This window comes from Somniosus microcephalus, chromosome 3 (genome assembly GCF_052327205.1).
Source record: "Somniosus microcephalus isolate GS21.2 chromosome 3, FLI_Smic_1.0, whole genome shotgun sequence".
In the NCBI taxonomy this organism is placed as follows: domain Eukaryota; kingdom Metazoa; phylum Chordata; class Chondrichthyes; order Squaliformes; family Somniosidae; genus Somniosus; species Somniosus microcephalus.
This window is the reverse complement of record NC_140989.1, coordinates 346,164,835-346,189,833: the sequence shown is the minus strand read 5'-3', so window position 1 is coordinate 346,189,833 and position 24,999 is coordinate 346,164,835. Positions and strand designations below refer to the sequence as shown.

The 24,999-nt window shown below is 45.5% G+C and overlaps 1 protein-coding gene across 3 annotated transcripts in view; it reads right to left on the bottom strand.

Moving 5' to 3' along the window:
* abca4b (ATP-binding cassette, sub-family A (ABC1), member 4b) overlaps nucleotides 1–24,999 on the bottom strand; it is a 187,505-nt gene that overhangs the window by 148,925 nt on the left and 13,581 nt on the right. For all 3 annotated transcript variants that reach the window (XM_085983291.1, XM_085983290.1, XM_085983289.1), the window contains exons 2-5: nucleotides 13,924–14,032; nucleotides 3,635–3,728; nucleotides 2,951–3,092; nucleotides 1,350–1,489 (exon numbers count right to left, since the gene is read on the bottom strand). In XM_085983291.1, coding sequence (XP_085839417.1) covers nucleotides 1,350–1,489; nucleotides 2,951–3,092; nucleotides 3,635–3,728; nucleotides 13,924–13,989 — 442 coding nt within the window. In that variant the 5' untranslated portion in view covers nucleotides 13,990–14,032. The remainder of the gene's footprint in view (nucleotides 1–1,349; nucleotides 1,490–2,950; nucleotides 3,093–3,634; nucleotides 3,729–13,923; nucleotides 14,033–24,999) is intronic.

Below are 24,999 nucleotides of genomic sequence, written 5' to 3'. Positions count from 1 at the left end.
ATTGATAAATCTGCTTCTAAGGAGTTCAGTTTCCGTCTCGCGCTGAAAATGATTTTTTTCCCTCAACAACCTGTTTCACTCAACAAAGCCAAGTCCATCCAAAACTTGAAAATTGCTCCCAATTCTGGGGAAGCCCTTTTAACACCTCCTTTGCACCCTTTGATATAAGAAAATGCTTTCACTTTTAGCTTTCAGCCCTTCTTTCCCCATTACAACCTTTCTTGTCTCTTCTAGTTTATCAATGTTACTACGGTCAGCAAAACCTCTGAACTTTCCTCTCTTGCTTCTTTTAACTCCAACTATGCTGTTCTAAACACTCCTGCTCCTTGTGCCAGAACTCATCACACAACCTCACTTTCTTTCCCAGAACCTTCAAATCTGTGGAGCTCCTTGTCACCCCTCAGTTTTTACATCATATTGCATTCTTCAGGCTTTTATAACCTAAACTTGCTGTCACTCTGTCACTATTCCATGATTTACTTTGCCTCTTCTCTACTTTGAGTCTTGGTGCTGCCAAATGGGGGCCTTGGCCCTTCATTTTTTTCCTTAATTTTTTTTAAAATTCCATATCATACATGCAAGGATAAACCAGCCCTAAAATCTTCTAGTTCTGCCAGATCTAGTGCATATTTTATTCATTACAGGTACCATGAAAGTCTATTGTAAAACCTAAAAGTAATGGAGCAATTGGTATCTGTAGAACAGGAATGGAGAGCTTTTATGCTGCAGCGGGAGCTGTGACAGCTCTTCACTCGGTGCAGCAGTTGCACCGGTCCAGTATAAGCACCGGTCTATCACTAATGACAAGATAAGCCCCTCCACCCACAAAGATGACTTTCAATGCACAATGGTATTAGTGTTAGCGTGACTCAGTGGTAGCACTCTCGCTTATGAATCAGGAGGCTGTGGGTTCATAGTCCCACTCTAGAGACTTGAGCACAAAATCTAGGCTGACACTGCAGTGCAGCACTGAGGGAGTGCTGCACTGTCAGAGGTGCTGTCTTTCAGGTGAGATGTTAAACCGAGGCCCCGTCTGCTCTCTCGGGTGGACGTAAAAGATCCCATGGCACTATTTTGAAGAAGAGCAGCAGCATTCTCCCCGGTGTCCTGGTCAATATTTATCCCTCAACCAACATCACTAAAACATATTATTATCTGGTCATTTATTCAATTGCTGTTGGTGGGACCTTGCTGTGCTGCCACATGTTCTACATTACAAGAGTGACTACACTTCAAAAGTACTTCAATGGCTGCAAAGTGCTTTGAGACGTGCTGAGGTCATGAAAGGCGCTATATAAATGCAAGTCTTTCTTTCTTATAATAAAGGTGACTGTATAGTTTCTTCTTGCCTGCAACTTTTCTGGGAGAGGTTCGGAGTAAATCCATGAAGTCAGACAGAAAACACACATCATCCCAGATCTTTCGCAGCTTATGGATTTCAGGTTTATCAAGCAGCAGTTCCTGAGCATCTGCATATACTCGAGCGAGTCTAGAAAGAAGTCCAGGAGAACCAAAAATGTTAGCTTTCACAGCACATGATCCAAACTCACCCAAAACTTCAGCTGCTACCTGTTAACAGGATACATGGAAAAATACCAATGTTCAAGCAGCGCTATAGGTTTCACATTTCAGTCTACACAGAGTCAGCTGATCTCAGCCAGGGCAGCGGTTGAGGTGCTACAATTTACCTCACTGGGCCAGGGAGAAAAATCAGTCAAATTTCCCTGCTCCTGATCACTATCCACTGCTGGAAAACATGCATGTTTGGCTATCAGGCGAGTACAGGATTGGCCTCAGCTACAATGCTCTCCATTGTCCAGTAGCCCACTGACACTCACTGACTCGGTTCACACATGAAGAATGGCCACTTCATTTCCTACATTACAACAGTGGTTGCCCTTCAAAAAGTACTTCATTGGCTGTAAAGCGCTTTGGGGTGTCCGGTGGTCGTGAAAGACGCTATAGAAATGAAAGTTGTTCTTTCTTCAGCGAGGGAGTAGAGGGATGTTGGTCTCTTGGAATTGTACTCCAGCAAGAGTCAACACCTTTAGAAGAGGAAGACGAGTATACATTGGTAAACCCCCCACTACCCCCCTCCTGTAACTATATACATTGATGCGAATGATATTGTACAACAGACTGTAGGCAGGCATCAACACAACTATTCTTAGTAAGCATTTTGACACAAGAGCATTTAACATACCTTAATATATAATTGAACAATTAATGTGTTGAACCTGTCTACAAAGCGCAACACATTTGAATGGATCAGTACACGCGCAATCATGACAAAATATTTCAGCTTTCATGATACAATCTGACAATCAGATTTGCACAGGGAGCTAGGTAGCATTAATGCACTGTGCCATGAGCCAGGGGTCAAAGATTTGTTCTCAGCCACTGTTTGACATGACAATTGAGCTTCGTCAGGTCATCAGTTACAATAACAAACCGTGCTGGGTCAGTCAGAGGAGGAAAACTAATCAGACTGAAGGGATCGATATACAACATCTCTTCACCCCACTAATAGCCCCCCCGCCCTCCCCCCGTCCTTCACTCACAAGCCTCTAATGAAGAATGGTCACTATGGCATGGAATCACACACCAGCACTAGTCACAACCTTCAGAGAAGGCCAAGAGTTAAAAGTAAGGGTTGTAGATATGTCAAAAAAGGATGGAAACAGATTAAGGGATAACTGAATTATCAGTACCATTCACAGCTAATTCATTTAGGGTTATGTTAAAGTTTTAAAACTATTTTTACGCTTACTTATGAATGAATAAGTGAGCTACCTTTAATTAATCATCTATTGATATATAGACTTACAACTTGTTAATGTTATTGTCACAAATGTCACTGCATTCATTTTCTAACTGTAATGTTTTAGGTTGTTTCAAATGAATTATAACAACTGGTTATTGCTGCCATGAATCCTTAAATGATACTTACATGGAGTTGTTGTAGTTTGAAACCACTCCAGGAGATTCTCCATGGGTAGGGTAGTGGAAGCAGGGGTTGTTCCGATTACAGAAAATTCCCTGTAACCATGGCAACATTCCTGCAGAGGGCATCGCTTTATTAGGAAAATGGCCTGAATAGGGGGGGGAAAATGCAAAGAACTTTCAAAAATAATGTTGTCTGTAAGTTTATTTAACGACTTCTTCTTAGAAACTTATTTAAATTCTCTTTTAAGAACAAAGCTGGTGACTCCAAAGAAAGGAGTTCTGTTTCCCGCTCTGCTTCTTCTGATTGTACCAATACTTCAGTTAAACTAAGTGTTCTTGGAACTGCATCAACTATTCAGTTTTCAGCCCAAGCACCAGAAAGCCTCACCATGCCGCGCTGCTGTTGTTGCCATCCCCTGTCCATGAAATATGCACCTCTTGGGTAAAGAGATTGATGAATTAGGGCAGCTTGTGCCGTGCAGTTATTATTCAGACCAAAAACAGACGGAGACTCCTGCCAACATTATCCACTTGTAAAATCTTACAACTCAGCAGCTCCTCCTGACAAATCGTTTATCGGTCCGAGCATTCAAAAGCCATGACTTATCTTTTCAGCATCGAGTTACATGTCAGTGATTTAGAAACAACAACAAATGTTACGACGCACAAAATCTTTGCCATTACTCACATTCATGTTGTTGGTAGAGTGGATTTGATTTCCGCAGCCAAACCAAAACAAGGAAAAGAGAGAGAGGCCAGACAAGTTCCACCAGAAAGCGGAGCTGGTAAAAATTATAAAATGGGTGTCATTTTAAGAGCAGTGTTAAAAAAAAACAATAAATTTATGTTTTATAAATAGCTTTAATAAATAGCTTATTAAGTTGTTTTCATGTATTTTCCTCCATTTTACTCTTCATCAAATTTAATTTGGCCACATTGGTTCTCCATAACTTCTCCCACAGCCTGGTAAGTAGGTGATCGCATCAACAATTCGTCCACCATTGTTGGATACTTTTGTCAGCCACTTTGCAGGATGGCTATGCTAGGAACAGATTTTACACTTTACTGGTGTTTACAACTTGCAAGTCGGGCATGACACCTGTTAGGGAAAATTCAGACTGTCTCCCTCCACATACTGTGACTAAATCGCACCACGTTAGCACAAATTATGTTGTATTTCAGGACTGATTTGTGTACTGGGTTCATAGTTACTGGGAGCTGGATCAAGACTCCCAATTAAGTACAATTAGAAGCACGACTACATTGACCACCCCCCCCCCCCCCCAATCAGCTCTGATCAGTTTAACATTCTGAAAAAAAAATCAACCAAGACAGCGTAGTCTTTGACTGATAAATGACATACCCTAGAGAAACGATCTGGAACAAATCACACTCCTGGTCTTAATAGACGTAAGGAAATCTTTTGCTGCATTGATCACAGCACCATTCTTGCCAAGCTCAGGCGATTATGGAAGTAATAATCCGACTAAAGGATATGTCATCAAACCAGCCATTAACCTGTCGAGATCAATAGCTGGTGTATTCCTCACAGAATTTTCCTGTTCCTATGCCTTAATTATTGGCGACAACATGTTAAAGATACATCATGATTCAGGAATTTCCCTATTTTTGTAGGCGACACCCAGTTAAGGATGATGTGTTCTCTCTGAGCTCCCCGAGTGTTAAAAGGCAGCTGGTGGGTGGACAAAACTCAGACCATCAGGAACAAGATCATGCTCACAATTGTTGATGCACATAAAGCTGAACCCTTGACTCAACATGCAGCTATCTCCTTCAGTAAAAGGCAGCTTAAATGTTGGAACGAGAAGTTGCACATATATCTGTCATGTCCATAACCTGGTGAAAACTCATTAATCTGTATCACGTGAGAAAATACTTCGCTCAGCACTTCATGAAACTACGAGTGGAACGCCTGTCTGAAGTATATTAGATTGCACAGCAGGCAATTGACCCATTATTTGTAATAACCCTGTAAGAGAATCTCCAAATCAACTGAATTTTGCAACAAAGTTTAAGGTCAAAGACCACAAGCCCCGGCATTAAATTACTGTAACAGCTCAACATAGGTAAGCCCTAAAAATACCTAGCTCACTGCAAGTTTCCATGAGCTCCATGGAAACCTATTAGGAAAATCTCTAATGCATCCTATTTTGCCATTTTGGAGCCTCCAGTTATGAAATTCCAGATCTGAACTCCAACTCAGTTCAGAACCTTCCCTTTCTACTACATAAACAGTTTTTTTCCTCTTAATAAATTACTTTATTTTCTTTTGAGGGGTCTCCATGTTCCAAACATTTCCCTCCCATCAAGGAGACAATCTACAATCCTGCTATCAGACCATTGCCAGTGTTGCTCAACACCCAGCCAGTAAGAAATGCATAAAAGCATCTCAGGCTGACCTTCTGATTATAGCATGATACCTTGTACCTGCAAAGGCCTGCGGTACCTTCTATGTATTATTGCTTACCAGGAGAGTAGGTACAATCAGTCCAAAGCAACTATTTATTCCAACTAACGAGGCATTCTACTTTGTCATGTCTAGTGCCAGTCCAGTATATCACCTGTTTGAATGCATCAAAATTTCATCTTAATTGTTCTTATATTAAAAAGCTAGCGTCTATTCTTCCATAGTATTGGAATATTCAAAAAAGGTGGTAGAGAGAAAATGGGGAATTATAGACCGGTAAGCCTGACATCAGTATTGGGGAAAATGCTTGAGTCCATTATAAAAGATGTAATAGCAGAGCACTTGGAAAACAGTGACAGGATCGGACAAAGTTGGCATGGATTTACAAAGGGTAAATCGTGCTTGACTAATCTACTGGAATTTTTTGAGGATGTAACTGGTAAAGTGGATGGGGGAGAACCAGTGGATGTGGTGTATCTGGACTTTCGGAGGGCTTTCGATAAGGTCCCGCATAAGAGATTAGCGTGTAAAGTTAAGGCACATGGGATTGGGGACAGGGTACTGACTTGGATAGAGAAATGGTTGGCAGACAGGAAGCAAAGAGTTGGAATAAACGGCTCTTTTTCCAAGTGGCGGGCAGTGACTGGTGGGGTACCGCAGGGATCGGTCCTAGGACCCCAGCTATTCACAATATATATTAATGATCTGGACGAGGGAACTAGATGTAATGTCTCCTGGTTTGCAGACGACACAAAGCTGGGTGGGCGTGTGTGCTGTGAGGAGGATGCCGAGAAACTCCAGTGTGATTTGGACAGGTTGGGTGGTTGGGCAGATGCAGTATAATGTGGATAAATGCGAGGTTGTCCACTTTGGTGGCAGAAACAGGAAGGAAGATTATTGCCTGAGCGGCAATAGATTGGGAAAAGGGGAAGTGCAATGAGACCTGGGTGTCCTTGTGCACCAGTCGCTGAGGGTAGGCATGCAGGTGCAGCAGGAGGTTAAGAAGGCAAATGGTATGTTGGCCTTCGTGGCGAGAGTGTTCGAGTACAGGAACAGGGATGTCTTTCTGCAGTTGTGCAGGGCCTTGGTGAGACCACATCTTGAGTATTGTATGCAGTTTTGGTCGCCTTATCTGAGGAAGGATATTCTTGCCATGGAGGGAGTGCAGCGAAGATTCACCAGGCTGATGTCTGGGATGGCAGGAGTAATAATAATAATAATAATAATCAACTTTATTGTCATTGTTAGTGCGCAAGTGCAGTACAACGAAATGTAGGCTTGCGGCTCCCGAGAGTGTACATTTAGTTTAAGACATTTAAACATTCAACATTCATTTGTCTTGTAATACATTAACATAAACATAACCATAATAAAGTGCATTGGCAGATGTGTAGGCTTTAGAGTTTATTTGTGGAGTTCAGTAGGATGACAGCCCTGGGAAAGAAGCTGTTCCTAAATCTGGTTGTTCGGGTGCGAATGCATCTGTAGCGTCTCCCAGATGGCAGGAGGGCGAACAGACTGTGGCTGGGGTGGGTAGGGTCTTTGATGATGGTCTGTGACCTCCGTAAACAGCGTTTCTGGTATATGTGCTCTATGGTCGGTAGCCGGGTGCCGGTAATGTGTTGGGCAGTTTTGACTACCCACTGCAGGGCTTTCCGGTGACGTGTGGGGAGAGATTGGGTCGATTGGGTTTATACTCGCTGAAGTTTGGAAGAATGAGAGGGGATCTCATTGAAACTTATAAAATTCTGGCAGGACTGGACAGACTAGATGCAGGAAGGATGTTCCCAATGGCTGGAGAGTCCAGAACCGGGGTCACGGTCTGGGGATAGGGGGTAGGCCATTTGGGACAGAGATGAGGAGGAATTTCTTCACCCAGAGAGTGGTGAACCTGTGGAATTCTCTACCACAGAAGGCAGTTGAGGCCAATTCATTAAATATATTCAAGAAGGAGTTAGATATATTTCTTAGGGCTAAAGGGATCAAGGGATATGGGGAGAAGGCAGGGACAGGGTACTGAACTTGGATGATCAGCCATGATCTCATTGAATGGCGGAGCAGGCTCGAGGGGCCGAATGGCCTACTCCTGCTCCTATCTTATGTTTCTATATACTATGGGGGAGAAATTTGTGTGGTTTGCGCCACACGTTAGTGCTACGAGATGGTGCTAAAACGCTGTTGAGAGCTTTAACACCACCTAATGCCAGTTCCAGCGCCATATGCCATATCGGTGTTGCTGGTAGCGCTGCCACTGAACGTGATTGCCGGGGACCTCGCCATCACAGAGATCATGACGTCAGTGAGTGTGTAATGCTCACTTGACGCCCAATCTCCCAACTTATCGGCTGGAGAAAACAACAACAGCAGGAATTCGGCTCCAGTTACACTATTTGAAGGGATCATGAACAATCACTCAGATCTGACAGGCTTTTGAAGCTTGAGTGGCTGTGTGCTACTTCCTGCTGCTGGAAGAGTGATCTTTATTCATTTCAAGGTTCTTTGGTATCAGGGAGTGTTGCAGCAAGTGCAAAACTCCATAACTATTTCTGAAAAGCTCCAACCTACAACACTTGCTAATAGTCATCGGGGCTGTACTGGCAGTGGACCTCGCCCTCCAGGATCTACAGCGGAGGGAGCGGAGGCAGCGAGGTAATTTTCCTTCCAGACGGGCTGTTCTTGACCGGCTCATCAGACTCTGATTGGCATAAATGAAACCCCAGATCCCCGTAGCTTACCACATCCCCATCATACAATCCCTGTCTCACGCTATATCACAGCATCCTTCTGGGTGCAAAGGTGAAATGAGAGAGACCACAAAATATTCCAAACACAATTAATAAATTTATCTATAAAACATATCACATATATCACATGAATTCATATAACCCTTGTGCCTGCCATAGTTGAATAGCTGTGATTGTGTGCAAGGTGTGACGTGTGGGTGTGAGTGTTGCTAGGTAGAGATTGTTGGTGGGTGAGTGCTGGGTGTTTTGGTGCATTGAGCAGTGTGTGAAGCTTGTGGTATAGATGGTGGTATGTAGCATTTGTGGAAGCCTTCACTCATCCTGACCACCTGTGTGAGCTCGTTAAAATTCTTCCTGCGCTGTGTGTGGGTCCTGGGGACCACAGTGCTGCCCGTGATGTGGTGTGCCACCTCCCTCCACATAGTCTGGTAGACTTGTGGCGAGGGCCTCCTACTAATTGGCGGGTACAAGACCCCTTGCCTTCTCTCCACTGCTAAAACCAACGCCCCCAAAGCTTCATCGGAAATCCTCCTGACTCTCTTCTTAGGGTGGCAAACTGCCATCAGGATTTGCAGGTAAGTGCTCCTTCTCCTTGTCCTTCTTCTTCTGGTTGTTGAGGCAGCTGTACATCCAACAATGCTGAGAATGAGGTGCTGCAGCATCAGTGAACCTCCCCATTAAGCAGTGAAAAAAGCTTGTGGCAATCATTACTTGTGTTTAGATTGCCCCCGATATTGGTCCATTTTTTCAGTGTAACGCCAATGAGCTTGAGCTTTCAGATGAGAATAATGACTGCAATCATTTTAATGAGGAGTGAGGATGAACTTTGAGTGCAGCCTAGATTTTTTTTGTTTTTGTTTTTATGCGATGTGGGCGTCGCTGGCAAGGCCAGCATTTATTGCCCATCTCTAATTGCCCTCGAGAAGGAGGCGGTGAGCCGCCTTCTGGAACTGCTGCAGTCCGTGTGGTGAAGGTATTCCCACAGTGCTGTTAGAGAGGGATTTCCAGGATTTTGAACCAGCGACGATGAAGGATCAGCGATATACTTCTAAGTCAGGATGGTGTGTGACTTGGAGGGGAACTTGGAGGTGGTGGTGTTCCCATGCGCCTGCTGCCCTTGTCCTTCCAGGTGGAAGAGGTTGCGAGTTTGGGAGATGCTGCCAAAGAAGCTTTGGCGAGTTGTTGCAATGCATCTTGTATATGGTACACACTGCAGCCACGGTACGCCAATGGTGGAGGGGGTGAATGTTTAAGGTGGTGGATGGGGTGCCAATCAAGCGGGCTGCTTTGTTCTGGATGGCATTGAGCTTCTTGAGTGTTGCTGGAGCTGCACTCATCCAGGCAAGTGGAGAGTATTCCATCACACGCCTTACTTGTGCCTTGTAGAGGGTGGAAAGGTTTTGGGGAGTCAGGAGGTGAGACACTCGCCTCAGAATACCTAGTTTCTGACCTGCTCTTGTTGCCACAGTATTTATGTGGCTGGTCCAATTAAGTTTCTGGTCAATGCCATTGAATGTCAAGGGGCGGTGGTTAGACTTTCGCTTGTTAGAGATAGCCATTGCCTGGCACCTCTGTGGCGCAAATGTTACCTGCATTTTAACAGCCCAAGCCTTAACATCGTCCAAGTCTTGTTGCATGTGGGCATGGACTGCTTCATTATCTGAGGAGTTGTGAATGGCGCTGAACACTGTGCAGTCATCAGCGAACATCCTCATTTCTGACCTTATGTTAGAGGGAAGGTCATTGATGAAGCAGCTGAAGATGGTTGGGCCTAGGACACTGCCCTGAGGAATTTTATTTTATTTGTTTATGGGATGTGGGTGTCGCTGGCAAGGCCAGCATTTATTGCTCATCCCTAATTGCCCTTGAGAAGGTGATGGTGAGCCGCCTTCTTGAACCACTGCAGTCCATGTGGTGAACGTACTCCCACAGTGCTGTTAGGGAGGGAGTTCCAGGATTTTGACCCAGCGACGATGAAGGATCAGCGATATACTTCTAAGTCAGGATGGTGTGTGACTTGGAGAGGAACTTGGAGGTGTTGGTGTTCCCATGCGCCTGCTGCCCTTGTCCTTCTAGGTGGAAGAGGTCGCGGATTTGGGAGGTGCTGCCGAAGAAGCCTTGGCGAGTTGCTGCAGTGCTTCATTATCTGAAGAGTTGTGAATGGCACTGAACACTGTGCAGTCATCAGCGAACATCCCCATTTCTGACCTTATATTAGAGGGAAGGTCATTGATGAAGCTGCTGAAGATGGTTGGGCCTAGGACACTGCCCTGAGGAACTCCTGCAGCAATGTCCTGCGGCTGTGATGATTGACCTTCAACCACCACAACCATCTTCCTTTGCGCTAGGTATGACTCCAGCCAGTGGAGCATTTTCCCCGGATTCCCATTGACTTCAGTTTTACTAGGGCTCCTTGATGCCACACTCAGTCAAATGCTGCCTTGATGTCAAGGGCAGTCACTCTCACCTCACCTCTGCAATTCAGCTCCTTTGTCCATGTATGGACCAAGGCTGTAATGAGGTTGGGAGCCGAGTGGTCTTGGGGGAACCCAAACTGGGCATCAGTGAGCAGGTTATTGGTGAGTAAGTGCCGCTAGATAGCACTGTCGATGACACCTTCCATCAATTTGCTGATGATTGAGAGTAGACTGATGGGGCGGTAATTGGCCGGGTTGGATTTGTCCTGCTTTTTGTGGACAGGATATACCTGGGAAGTTTTCCACATTGTCGGATAGATGCCAGTGTTGTAGTTGTACTGGAACTGCTTGGCTGGAGGCACGGCTAGTTCTGGAACACAAGTCTTCAGCACGACTACCGGGATGTTGTCAGGGCCCATAGCCTTTGCTGTATTCAGTGCGCTCAGCCGTTTCTTGATATCACGTGGAGTGAATTGAATTGGCTGAAGACTGGTTTCTGTGGTGGTGGGGACCTCAGGATTAGGATATGGATCGTCCACTCGGCACTTCTGGCTGAAAATGGTTGCAAACGCTTCAGCCTTGTCTTTTGCACTCAGGTGCTGGGCTCCACCATCATTGAGGATAGGGATATTCATGGATCCTCCTCCTCCCATTAGTTGTTTAATGGTCCACCACCATTCACAAGTGGATATGGCAGGACCGCAGAGCTTTGATCTGATCCGTTGATTGTGGGATCGCTTAGCCCCGTCTATAGCATGCTGCTTCCGCTTTTTAGCATGCATGTAGTCCTGTGTTGCAGCTTCCCCAGGTTGGAACCACATTTTTAGGTACACCTGGTGCTGCTCCTGGCATGCTCTTCTACACTCCTTATTGAACCGGGGTGGTCCCCTGGCTTGATGGTAATGGTAGAGTGAGGGATATGCCGGGCCATGAGGTTTCAGATTGTGGTGGAATACAATTCTGATGGCCCACAGCACACAGATGCTCAGTTTTGAGCTGCCAGATCTGTTCTGAATCAATCCCATTTAGCACGGGGGTACTGCCACACAACACGATGGAGGGTGTCCTCAGTGTGAAGATGGACTTCGTCACCACAATGATTGTGTGGTGGACAGCTAGATTGGTGAGGACGAGGTCAAGTAGGTTTTTCCCTTGTGTTGGTTCACTCACCTGTCGCAGGCCCAGACCGACATTTATGTCCTTCAGGACTCAGCCAGCTCGATCAGTAGTGGTGCTACCGAGCCACTCTTGGTGCTGGACATTGAAGTCCCCCACCCAGAGTACATTCTGTGCCCTTGCTACTCTCAAGTGCTTCAACATGGAGGAGTACTGATTCATCAGCTGAGGGAGGGCAATAGGTGGTAACCAGCAGGAGGTTTTCTTGCCTTGAAGCCATGAGACTTCATGGGGTCCGGAGTCAATGTTGAGGACTCACAGGGCCACTCCTTCCCACTGTGCCGCCACCCCTGGTGGTGATGGTGATGGAGGAGTTTGAGACATTGGCGGAAAGGTATGATTCTGTGAGTATGACTATGTCAGGCTGTTGCTTGACTAGTCTGTGGGACAGCTCTCTCAATTTTTGCACAAGTCCCCAGATGTTGGTGAGGAGGACTTTGCAGGTTGGACTGGGTTGCCATGTCCGTAGCCGGTGCTGAGGTCGATGCCGGGTGGTCTGTCCGATTTCATTCTTATTATTGTGTTTCGTAACGGTTTGTTACAGCTGAGTGGCTTGCTAGGCCATTTCAGAGGGCAGTTAAGAGTCAACTACATTGCTGTGGGTTTAGAGTCACATATAGGCCAGACCAGGTAAGGATGGCAGATTTTCTTCCCTAAAGGGCATTAGTGAACCAGATGGGTTTTTATGACAATCCGATAGTTTCATGATTTATTTAATTTAAATTTCCCAGCTGCCGTGGTGGGATTTGAACTCTCACCTCTGGATCATTAGTCCAGGCCTCTGCACCTGGTTAAAATCTGTTACATCTCTAACTTTTTCTAGTTCTGCCGAAGGGTCACAGACCTGAAACGTTAACTCTGTTTCTCTCTCCACAGATGTTGCCTGGCCTGCCGAGTGTTTCCAGCATTTTCTGTTTTTGTTTCATCTAAATCCTAGTTGTATTTAGTTTGATTTGTAGAGATAATATAAACCTAAGTGTTATAAATCTCATCATCATGAAGAAACGACTCATGAAATAACACTGGACGGCCAGCTGGTGGCGCCGTCCAAGGAGTATAAATACTCGGGTGTGGGCCCAGCTTGCCCAGGGACATTTTGTAAGACAGGAACTAGTGAAGTACAACTAGACCTCCATGTTCTGAAACAAGTTGATTAAAGCCTTGCTTTATACTCGAACCAAGTGCGTAGTGAGTTTTATTACGTCACCTAGAATGCTCTGAACATTTTCACTGCATTTACAAGTATTGCTGGACATCCAATTTGGTTTCCAGAGCAAATGTGACTACTAAACAAGCTGAGAGATGTCAAATGTCAGGGAGGGGCTTTTTCATTCTTACTGTGGATGATTTGGCAGCCCCATCTCTTAATTATAGAGCAGCGTTGAATTCCCATATTGGTAACTGATGTCTGCTGCCAAAGAATGGAGCAGAGGCCAAGCAGAGCAGAGATCTTCGATTTGCTTGCAACTTCAGAATATTTTTTTGGATTCAACTTTTTGCTCGGCAAATTGGAGTTGCTATACAAGCTGGCAAGATCATAAAAAAACAAAATGAAATCTGAATCAACTGACTGAACACTGTTCTGCTGCCCCTGTCCTAACTCGCACCAAGTCCCGTTCACCCATCACCCCTGTGCCCGTTGACCTACATTGGCTCCCGGTTAAGCAACGCCTCGATTTAAAAATTCTCATCCTTGCTTTCAAATCCCTTCGAGGCCTTGCCCCTCCCTATCTCTGTAATCTCCTCCAACCCCACAACCTCCCCGGATATATCTGCACTCCTCCAATTCTGGGCTCTTGCAGATCCCCGATTTTAATCGCTCCACCATTGGCGGCCACGCCTTAACCTGCCAAGGCCCCAAGCTTCTGGAATACCTTCCCTAAACCTCTCCGCCTCTCTTTCCTCCTTTAAGACGCTCCTTAAAACCTACCTCTTGCCTAATATTCCCTTATGTGACCCAGTGTCAAATTTGTTTCTGTGCCACACCGTGGGACGTTTTACTACATTAGAGGCGCTATATAAATGCAAGTTGTTGTTGTTGTTGTTAAAGTAAAAAAAGCTAACGGAACTCGGTGACAATCTGCTAGTCCAGTGTCTGAACTTGTTTTCACAACATTTGATCCTATATTAATAGTCTCCTTATTCCATTTCCTTTCTACTGCTAAGTGATGTGGGAATGAATGCAAGCTGTTGCCTTTGTTCATGCACTGACCTTTTGTCTCTTCCTGAGCGTCCAGTTCTTCCACAGCAGCAGAGAGATCTGATTGGAGGTGCTCATTCTTTTGCCTCTCTCCCACTACAGTAATTTAGTATGTGCAATCCTAAAAAATAAACAGCAATGTCTTAAGATATTAGTTTACAATTGAATTATTTTTAAGTACAGGAAGGAGCGGCGCTTCAGGAGATGGTAGTGCTTGACTCAGAGTTCCTTAGCTTCCACAAATAGCTCAATAGAAAGAAAATGAAAATGCTGGAAATCTGAAATAAAAACAGAAAATGCTGGAAATACACAGTAGGTCAGTCAGTATATGTAAAGAGAAAAGACCAGTTAGCGTTTCAGATGTGTACCCTTCACCAGAACGGAACACAGAAATGTTACTCTGTCTTCAGTTCTGATGAAGGGTACATACCCGAAATGTCAAAACCTGTCCTTTCCCCTTTACAGATGCTGATTGACCCGCTCTGCATTTCCAGCATTTTCTGCTTTTATTGGTGGAGATGCAACAATTACCCCATTGAGTGTGAAAGGGGAAAGTCGGCTCCCGATCACTATCCAGTGACCATTGCACGTATATGGATTTCAGGTGAGGACAGGTTCAGGATTGGCTGTGATGTGCTCCGGCGGTAGGATAGCTTTCTGACACTCATTGTCTAGATGACAAATAGCCACTTGGATAAGGCACTGGAGGGTGATGGATGCCTGCAGAACCATATAACAGTAAGGCCCTAACACCTTTAGGAGAGAAGGCGGCAGAAAACAGATGGGAAAATAAGCCAGAAAATATCAGACCTCCATCTTTATGCCAAGAATACAAGACTCCGCATCTGCACCTTAACACTCGATATCAAACCCAAACTTCTACCTGGAATACCGGTGACAATGTTCTCTCTCAGACGGTGCAGTCTTTAGAGTTTTGCCCTTTGGAAAGAATCATGGAAATTCTAAAACAGCAGTCCATTGTGCTGGTGTAGGTACAAGATCATGTTGGAGCATTCTAGTTTTCCTGCTTTTAGCCTTTATCATAGATTCATAGAATGATACAGCACAGAAGGAGGCCATTCACCCCATCATGCCTGTGCCGGCTCTTTGGTAGAGCTATCCCATTAGTCCCACTCCCCTGCTCTTTCGCCATAGCCCTGTACATTTTTTCTATTCAAGTATTCATCCAATTCTCTTTTGAATGTTACTATTGAATCTGCTTCCACCACCCTTGCAGGCAGTGCATTCCAGATCATAACAACTCGCTGCATAAAAAAATGTTTCCTTTGGTTCTTCTGCCAATCACCTTAAATCTGTGTCCTCTGGTTACTGATCCTTCCGCCAATGGGAACAGTTTCTCCTTATTTATTCTATCAAAACCGTTCATGATTTTAAACACCTCCATCAAATCTCTCCTTAACCTCCTCTGCTCTAAGGAGAACAACCCCAGCTTCTCCAGATAACTGAAGTCCCTCATCCCTAGAATCATTTTAGTAAATCTCTTCTGCACCCTCTACAAGGCCTTGACATCCTTCCTAAATTGAACACAATACTCCAGCTGAGGTCTAACCAGTGTTTTATAAAGGTTTAGCATAACTTCCTTGCTTTTTACTCTATTCCTCTATTAATAAAGCTAAGGATTCCATATGCATTTTTTTTTTTTTTTTTTTATAAACAGCCTTCTCAACTTGTCCTGCCACCTTCAAAGATTTGTGTACGTACACCCCCAGGTCTCTATGTTCCTGCAGCCCCTTTAAAATTGCACAATTTAGTTCATATTGCCTCTTCTTATTCTTCCTACCAAAATGCATCGCTTCCTCGCTTCTCTGCGTTAAATTTCATCTGCCATGTGTCTTCCCATTTTACCAGTCTGTCTATGTCCTCCTGAAGTCTGTTACTATCCTCCTAATTGTGTACTATATTTCCAAGTGTCATATCATCTGCAAGCATTGAAATTATGCCCTGTATAGCCAAGTCCAGGTCATTAATATATATCAAAAAGAGCAGTGGTCCTAATACCGACCCCTGGAGAACACCACTGTATACCTCCATCCAGTCTGAAAAACAACTGTTCATCACTACACTCTGCTTTCTGTCCCTTAGCCAATTTTGTTTCTATGCTGCCACTGTCCCTTTAATCCCATGGGCTTTAATTTTGCTAACAAGTCTATTACGTGGTACTTGGTCAAACGCCTTTTGAAAGTCCATATACACAACATCAACCCTGCGTTACTTCATCAAAGAATTCAATCAAGTTAGTCAAACGTGATTTGCCTTTAATTTGACTTTCATTTATTAGCCCATACTTTTTCAAATATCACTAAATGTTGTCCCGGATTATTGTTTCTAAAAGTTAAGCTGACTGGGCTGCAGTTGCTGGGTTTCTCCCTCACCCCTTTTTTAAACAGGGGTGTAACATTTGGTATCCTCCAGTCATCTGGCACCACCCCCATATCTAAGGAGGATTGGAAATTTGTGGCCAGAGCCTCCACAATTTCAACCCTTAATTCCCTCAGTAACCTAAGATGCATCTCATTTGGAAAGGGTGACTTTTCCACTTTGAGGACTGCCAACCTTTTAAGTACATCCTCTTTGTCTATTTGTATCCTACCCATTATCGCTACTACCTCCTCCTTTACTGTGACATTGGCAGCATCCTCTTCTTTAGTGAAGGCAGATACAAAGTTCTCAGCCATGCCCTCTGCCTCCACAAGAATATTTCCTTTTTTATCACTAACCGCCCCATCCTTCCTTTGACTATTTGGCCTAAAAATTCGGTTGCTTTACGCCTCCCGTTAGCGCCCTCTTAGGGCACTAACGGGGCGCAAAGCAAATAGCGCCCGGGTGCGGCGCCGCCAACGCCTCCCGCGAAATTCAGCGGGAGGTTAGCGCCCCATGTCGCTACGCCGTGGGCAATGACATCATCGCTGTGCGCAGCGCCCCGCTCATGCCTCGGTCGCGCCCCCCTGACTTACCACCAGACGCTATGTCCGACGGGGTCAAAGGGGCCTACCTGCGGCTGGGGCGGCACTAATTAAAGGGAAGGTGCCGGGCGGCCATTTTTCTTGCTGGCCGCCTGCCAGCACCTGCCCCTTCTGCCGTCCCCGGCCTCCTCTGAAGCCCCCCCCACCCCGCGGAGTGTTGGCTGCGCTCCGTGAGCCCGGCACTTCTCTTGAGTGCCGGGCTCTTTTGCTGGCATTCCGATCCCTGGTGGCCCAGCTGGGCCCCGGATCGCACTGCGCAAGGCCTCTCCTCTTTAAGAAGGGGAGGAAGGCCTGCAGTACCGTGGCACGTAGTGCCGCGATATTCACTCGCAGCACCCCACTTCTCTCTTGGGGCGCTACCGATGAATTTCGGCCACAGGGGTACTAATTTTTTCGGGTAGCGCCCTGGCGAAGTTAGCTCCCCAAAGGGGGCAAGACTCAATTTTTCCCCCTTTATGTTTTCATAAATACTTTTTAAGTTCCCTTTTTTTTTTAATGAGAACCACTAATCTATTCTCATACTCTCTCTTTGCCCCTCTTATTCCCTTTCTTAGATCTGCTTTGTACTTTCTATATTCAGCTAGCTTCTCTACTGTATTATGAACCTAACATTTGTCATAAGTCTCCTTTTACTGTTTCATTTCAATCGCTATATCTTTAGTCATCCAGGGAGCTCTAGTTTTGGATGCCCTTCCTTTCCCCCTCTTGGAATGAGTCTACTCTGTACCCGAACTATCTCCTCTTATTGAAGACCTCCCATTGTTCAATTATTATTTTGCCTACCAATTTTTTATTCCAGTCCATCTGGGCCAGATCCTTTTTCAACTCACTGAAATTAGCCCTCCTCCAGTTAAGTATTTTTACACTTGATTGTTCCTTGTCCTTTTCCATAACTATTCTAAACCTGATGATATTATGATCACTGTTCCCTAAATGCTCTCCTATTGAAACATACTCTACTTGCCCTACTTCATTCCCCAGAACTAGATCCAGCACTGCTTCCTTCCTCGTTGGGCTGGAAAGATACTGATCAATAAAGTTCTGTTGTACACATTTCAGTAATTCCTCCCTCTCTTTGTCCTTTACACTGTTACTATCCCAGTCTGTATTAGGATAATTGAAGTCCCCCATTGGAAGGAATTTTAACCCCTAAAACTGGTGGGTTGGGGTTGGGTGGGAGGTTAAAGAGTTAAAAAAACTGAATCCTGACCCCCAACCCACCTACTTCTGGTTTTAATGGAGGCAGGACGGTGGCGGGCAGCTAACCCGCTCCCAGGAGGTTGGTTGCCCATTTAAATATTACGATGAGGTTGGTGTGCCTCATGGTGATCCACCATTTCAAATTTAACTGTGGGCGGGCGGGTTTCCCCAACCTCAGGGAACCCGCCAGCTAAAGGGAGGTGAGAACTGCTGGATCCAGGAGATAAGTGCCTTTCCACTTACTTGCTGGATCCAGCGTCTCTATCTCACCCACCCTCCACGATTGGACAACCCCGACCCTTCCGATCTACCCCTCACGTGGCCTCCGATCCCGCCTCTGGCCTCCACCGCCCCCCCCCCCTCCCGAGGCCTCCAACCTCCCCCCTCCGGCCCCCGATCACCTTTGCGGCCTCACCCCTCTGGCCCCTGATCACCTTCCCGGCGGCATTCCCCCTCCAGCCCCCATCGTCCTCTGGCCTCCGACCACCACCCTGATTCTCCTCTGGCCCCCGACCACAACCCTTATCCCCCTCTGGCCCCGATCCCCCACTGGTCCCCGACCACTCCCACAATCCTCCTCCGGACCCTGACCACCCCCACAATCCTCCTCTAGCCCCGATCCTCCTCCAGCCCCTGACTACCCCACCCCGATTCCTCCCTCCCTTCTCTCCATCTGGCTGGGTGCGGGTGGGAAACAGATATTTAAAATGTTAATCAGGTCCTGCCGTTAAATTGGGCAGGGACTGCGGGAAACCCATTCTCCCAGTTTCCCGACCTCTTTCTAGACTCCCCCGCCTCCAGATTAAAATTCCAGTCATTATCACTACCCTGTAGTTCTTGCATCTTTCTGTAATTTGCCTGCAAATTTGCTCCTCTATCTCCTTCCCACTATTTGGTGGCCTATAGTATACATTCAGTAGCATAATAGCTCCTCCATTGTTCTTTAATTCTAACCAAATAGATTCTGTCTTTGACCCCTCAACTACAGCATCCCTCTCCAGTGCTATAATAGTTTCTTTGATAAATACTGCCACCCCCTCCTTTTTTTCCTTCGCTATCTTTCCTGAATACCTTGTAGCCAGGAATATTAAGTTCCCAATCCTCCCCTTCTTTTATCTTTTAATATTCTCCTTCAAGTGTTAATTTAATTCCCGCTGAAATGTTGTGGCAGAGTCAGCTTCAATAGCTATTTATGAAAATGTATTATATATTGTAATAATACTACATTAAGGAATTTATTTTAACCACTCCCTTTATATTTCCAGTACTAATCCTAAATTCATACCCCCTTGTTGCCAATTCACAAACCAATAGAAATAATCTTTCACTTTTTATCATCTCTAACCTGTTCAAAACTTTGGATACTACAATGAAATCCATCCTTAACCTTTGCTGCTCCAGTGTTTTAACAAAGCTATATTCTCTCATTCCTTGTAAATGTGAATTGCCCCCCATTGCTCCAGAGTCTCGTAGATTCATCACCACCCACTTGCTTTTATATCAACGTCCCTATCGACAATCTCCACAATCCCATGTGTCCATTTTACAGCTTTAGTCCTACTTTTAAAGATCACACCCCTAGTGGTCCTCCACTCAATTGCAACAGGATATATTTCCATTCTCTTTTCATTTTCCAAGATGTATGAATTCCCATTTATCTATCCTGTATGAGCCACCTTACCGTTAGCAACTTGGGCCTCAATCTTTACAACAAATCTCTTGTGCGGCATTTTATCAAAAAAAATTTTGAAAGTCCAAATATATCACATCTGCTGTATTCCCTTTGTCTACACACAGTAATTTGAATTAAGCTACTGAAGTACAACCTGCCTTTTAACAAACTTGTTAGTCTTGATCAGCCCCTATCTTCTAAGTATAAACGAATGTTATCCCTTAATTTGCTCTGTCGTAGTTTTTCTACGAACTATACAGAAGTGCAAATATAGTGTTTGCTAAAATGTGTTGAACCAGGGATCATGGAGCATGCGAGAAGGGTTTGAGCCTAACACTTGGCAGCTCAGCATGAATTCTCCAGACTCTTTTGTGCTGTCTGCACTCACAATTTTGAGAGAGTCACTTATAACTGCACGTTCAGACTGCTAGCTGCCTAGACATTGGCCCTTCATTCGCCACAGGACCGCTGCAGCTGTTGACTTGCTCAACCACTCCCGCACCTCCACCTTTGATTCTATCCCCAGGAAAACCTTCACCATCTCCCATCTGGGTTGTTCTCTGGTTACTGTCCCATCTTTGCTCACTCAAATCCAAAGGGCGCAAACTTTAGTGTACCTCAGGCAAAACTGGTTCAGCCATCCATCGCCCTATCTGCCAGGCCTTAGTCTCTACTCTAGAATCATCTTGGCGGGCAAAGATGAGCCCTCTTTCTCTACTACCAACCAATTCCTTAAGCTCCTCTCCCCTGCCACCTACACCCTCACCTCTAACAAGCGGGAGGAGCTTATATATTTCTTCATCACCAAAATAGTCCATTTATTCAGCAACCTGTGATGCTTTTCTGCCTTCTCCTTGCCCACCAAGCCAAACCTCCCCCCTCCCACCCTAGCCCTGAATTCCTGTTTCTTTCTCTGTCTGGTTTATCTCCCATCTCCCTTCATGCTCTCTCCAAGTTCATCTCATCCACGAAACCCACCACCTGTTCCCTCGATCCCATTCCCTCTAAACTTCTGACCACCCAACTTCCCTTCTTGGCCTTCGTGAGAGCTGATGTTGCTAATGGCTCGCTCTCCTCAGGCGCTGTCCCCCTAATTTTCAAAACCACCGCCATCACCTTGCCTCTTCAAAAAAATCCACACTTGACCTTTCACCAACCTCCCTTTATTTCCAAGGCCCTTGACTTTGCCGTTCTGTGCCCACCTCTCACACAAGTTCCTGCTTGAATCCCTCTAATCAAGCTTCTACCCTTTCCACAGCAACTAAACAGCCTTAGTCAAAGTCATGAACAGCATTCTCTGTGACTCTGCCAACAGTGCATTATCTCTTGATGTCTGTTTACCTACACCTCTGTGAAGCTCCTTAGGAAATTTTTCTACATTAAAGGAATCATATAAATGCAAGTGTTATTGAGACATCTGTCCTTATTAGTCGTCTCCAGATGCTCATTTTACATCACCTAATGGGTCAGAAATTTGGGTCCCCACGGGTGAGTACGCGCTGTGTACTCACGCGTAGGGCCAATGAAAGTGCTAGTTTCGTGCATGCACTGCGCATGCGCTGGAAACCAGAACTTCCATTTCCTTGAAGGAAGGGGTTCACAGGTCAAATGCGTGCGCCGGAGAGGCAGCGCGTACGCCTGAAACTTCTGATTTTTTTTTTGTAGGTTTCTCCGGGCGGGTAAGTCCCTAGCAGCTGCGCGTGAAAAAAGCAGGCGCAAGGCCTGCTTTTAACAAGGTAAGTGGTGAATTAAGTAAAATTAAAACATTTTTTCCACAGGTTTATTATTTTTAAATACTTTAAAGAAAGGTAAGTTTATCTTTAGCCCCTTTAAAAACTGTAATTAATTTTTTCAAAAATTTAAATTATTGTTTAAAATAGTTATTTTATGTAATTTATAGTTATTTTAAAAATGTGATTAAAAATTTTTTTATTTGAAGTTATAGTTAGGTTTTGGGGCCGATCTCTATTGATAGATTTGACAGGTCTTCCTGTCAAATCTATGAATAGAGATTCCCTGCTCCGATTGGCTCCCCATGGCCCACGTGATCCCAGGGGACGCTGCAAACTAACTGCGCCCCTGGGATACGCAAGCACTGCGCGCCGGCAGCTGGAGGAGGCCCAGGATCGGAATCTCACGCGGCCCCACAGCACAACGGCAGGCGCACTATGCAAGTGCAGGTCGGAGGCTTGCGCCCGCGGGAAGCCTCTGACCCGAATTTCTGGCCCATAGTGCATTAAAAAAAAGGAAAATATGTTCAGTGTTTATCAGGATATTTAGACACATAGGCCTTGATATGAATCCCACACGGCACATGGGAGAGGGTGGGTGGGGTGGGGGGTTGGAGATTAAAAAGTGAAACATGCGCAACATGACCCCAACCCTCCACACACGCATCCGCCGCCTTTTTTACGCCAGCTGTTATTGGGGTGTCTGAGTGTCCCGTCGTGGAGACAGAACATTTAATTAACATATTTAAACTGGGCTCCCACAGTGCAATTGGGAGCTTGATTTAAAATTTACTGCTGCTGCACAGGTTTACCGGGGCTGGGAAACTTGATAGTGGAAAGGAGGCAGGAGCTGCCGGCTCCTCAAAAGTAAGTGGCTCTTTCAACACCCTTTGTGGGCCAGGAGGAGCCCTGCCTCCCCCTCAAGAAAATCTTCAGCTTCAAAAAGTGTGATGCTCAAAATATGACACAGGAAGTGTGAGGTGACAGACAGGAAATTGTACCACTTTTAATTTACTGGTCAATCTCCCATAAAGTTACATTCAGGGAGCTAAAACAAATGCAGTCTGCAGGTAGAATGTGGTTAGTGGGTGGGGAATAATTGAATTGGGGGGGTGCAGACTTACTTTAGTTCCTATATTAAAGTCATATCTTCTATCCTTATTTTTAATTTCTATTATAAATTCCTACATATGCATTTATAATAGGAACTGCTTACTCTTGGCCGGCCTCCCATCTTCCACCCTCCATAAAGTTGAGCTCATCCAAAACTCTGCTGCCCATATCCTAACTCGCAACAAGTCCCGTTCACCCATCACCCCTGTGCTCGCTGACATCCATCCGGCAACCCCAAAAATTTTAAATTCTCATCCTTGTTTTCAAGTCCCTCCATGGCCTCACCCTTCCCTATCTCTGTAGAGTCATAGAGTCATAGAGTAATACAGCACGGATAGAGGCCCTTCGGCCCATCGTGTCCGCGCCGGCCATCAAGCCCTGTCTAATCTAATCCCATATTCCAGCATTTGGCCCGTAGCCTTGTATGCTATGGCATTTCAAGTGCACATCCAAATGCTTCTTAAATGTTGTGAGGGTTTCTGCCTCCACAACCCTTTCAGGCAGTGAGTTCCAGACTCCAACCACCCTCTGGGTGAAAAAGTTCTTTTTCAAATCCCCTCTAAACCTCCCGCCCTTTACCTTGAATCTATGCCCCCTAGTTATTGACCCCTCTACTAAGGGAAAAAGCTGCTCAGCATCCATCCTATCTATGCCCCTCATAATTTTGTACACCTCAATCATGTCCCCCCTCAGCCTCCTCTGCTCCAAGGAAAACAAACCCAATCTGCCCAGTCTCTCTTCATAGCTGAAGCGCTCCAGCCCTGGTAACATCCTGGTGAACCTCCTCTGCACCCTCTCTAACGCGATCACATCCTTCCTGTAGTGTGGCGACCAGAACTGCACACAGTATTCCAGCTGTGGCCTAACCAGTGTTTTATACAGCTCCATCATAACCTCCTTGCTCTTATATTCAATGCCTCGGCTAATGAAGGCAAGTATCCCATATGCCTTTTTTACCACCTTATCCACCTGTTCCGCCGCCTTCAGGGATCTGTGTACTTGCACACCCAGATCCCTCTGACCCTCCGTCTTGCCTAGGGTCTTTCCATTCATTGTGTATTCCTTTGCCTTGTTGGTCCCCCCAAAGTGCATCACCTCGCACTTTTCCGGGTTAAATTCCATTTGCCACTGTTCCGCCCATCTGACCAACCCATCTATATCGTCCTGCAGACTGAGGCTACCCTCCTCGCTATTTACCACCCTACCAATTTTTGTATCATCCGCGAACTTACTGATCATACCCTTTACATTCATATCCAAGTCATTAATGTAGACCACAAACAGCAAGGGACCCAGCACCGATCCCTGTGGTACCCCACTGGCCACAGGCTTCCAGTCACAAAAACAACCTTCGACCATCACCCTCTGCCTTTCTGCCACTAAGCCAGTTTTGTATCCAATGTGCCAAGGCACCTTGGATTCCATGGGCTCTTACCTTCTTGACCAGTCTCCTGTGCGGGACTTTATCGAAGGCCTTACTGAAATCCATGTATACCACATCCACTGCGTTACCCTCATCCACACACCTAGTCACCCCCTCAAAAAATTCAATCAAATTAGTCAGACATGATCTTCCCTTGACAAAGCCATGTTGACTATCCCTGATTAATCCTTGCCTCTCCAAGTGGAGACAAATTTTGTCCCTCAGGACTTTTTCCAATAATTTTCCTACCACTGATGTTAGGCTCACTGGCCTGTAGTTCCCCGGTTTTTCCCTACTACCCTTCTTGAATAATGGTACTACATTAGCGGTTCTCCAGTCCTCTGGCACATCCCCTGTGGCCAGGGAGGTCCTGAATATATGTGTTAGAGCCCCCGCAATCTCCTCCTTTGCCTCACACAGCAGCCTGGGATACATTTCATCCGGGCCTGGGGATTTATCCATTTTTAGGCCTGCTAAAACCGCCAATACCTCCTCCCTCTCGATGTTAATATGTTCGAGCATATCACAGTCCCCCCGCCCTATTTCTATGTCTACATCGACCTTCTCCATAGTGAAAACAGATGCAAAAAATTCATTTAGAACCCCTCCTACATCTTCCGGCTCCACACACAGATTGCCACTTTTGTCCCTAATGGGCCCTATTTTTTCCCTAGTTATCCTCTTACCCTTAATATACTTATAAAACATCTTCGGATTTTCCTTTATTTTGCTCGCCAGTGTTATTTCATGGCCCCTCCTTGATCTCCTAATTTCTTTTTTAAGTATCCCCCTGCACTTTTTGTACTCCTCTAGGGCTTCCTCCGTCTTTAGCCTTTTGTATCTACCAAAAGCCCTCCTTTTTTTCCTAATCCATTCTCGCATATCCCCTGACATCCAAGGTTCCCTGTGGTTTTTGGAACCACTCTTGACCTTTACGGGAACATGTTGCCATTGTATGATCTCAAT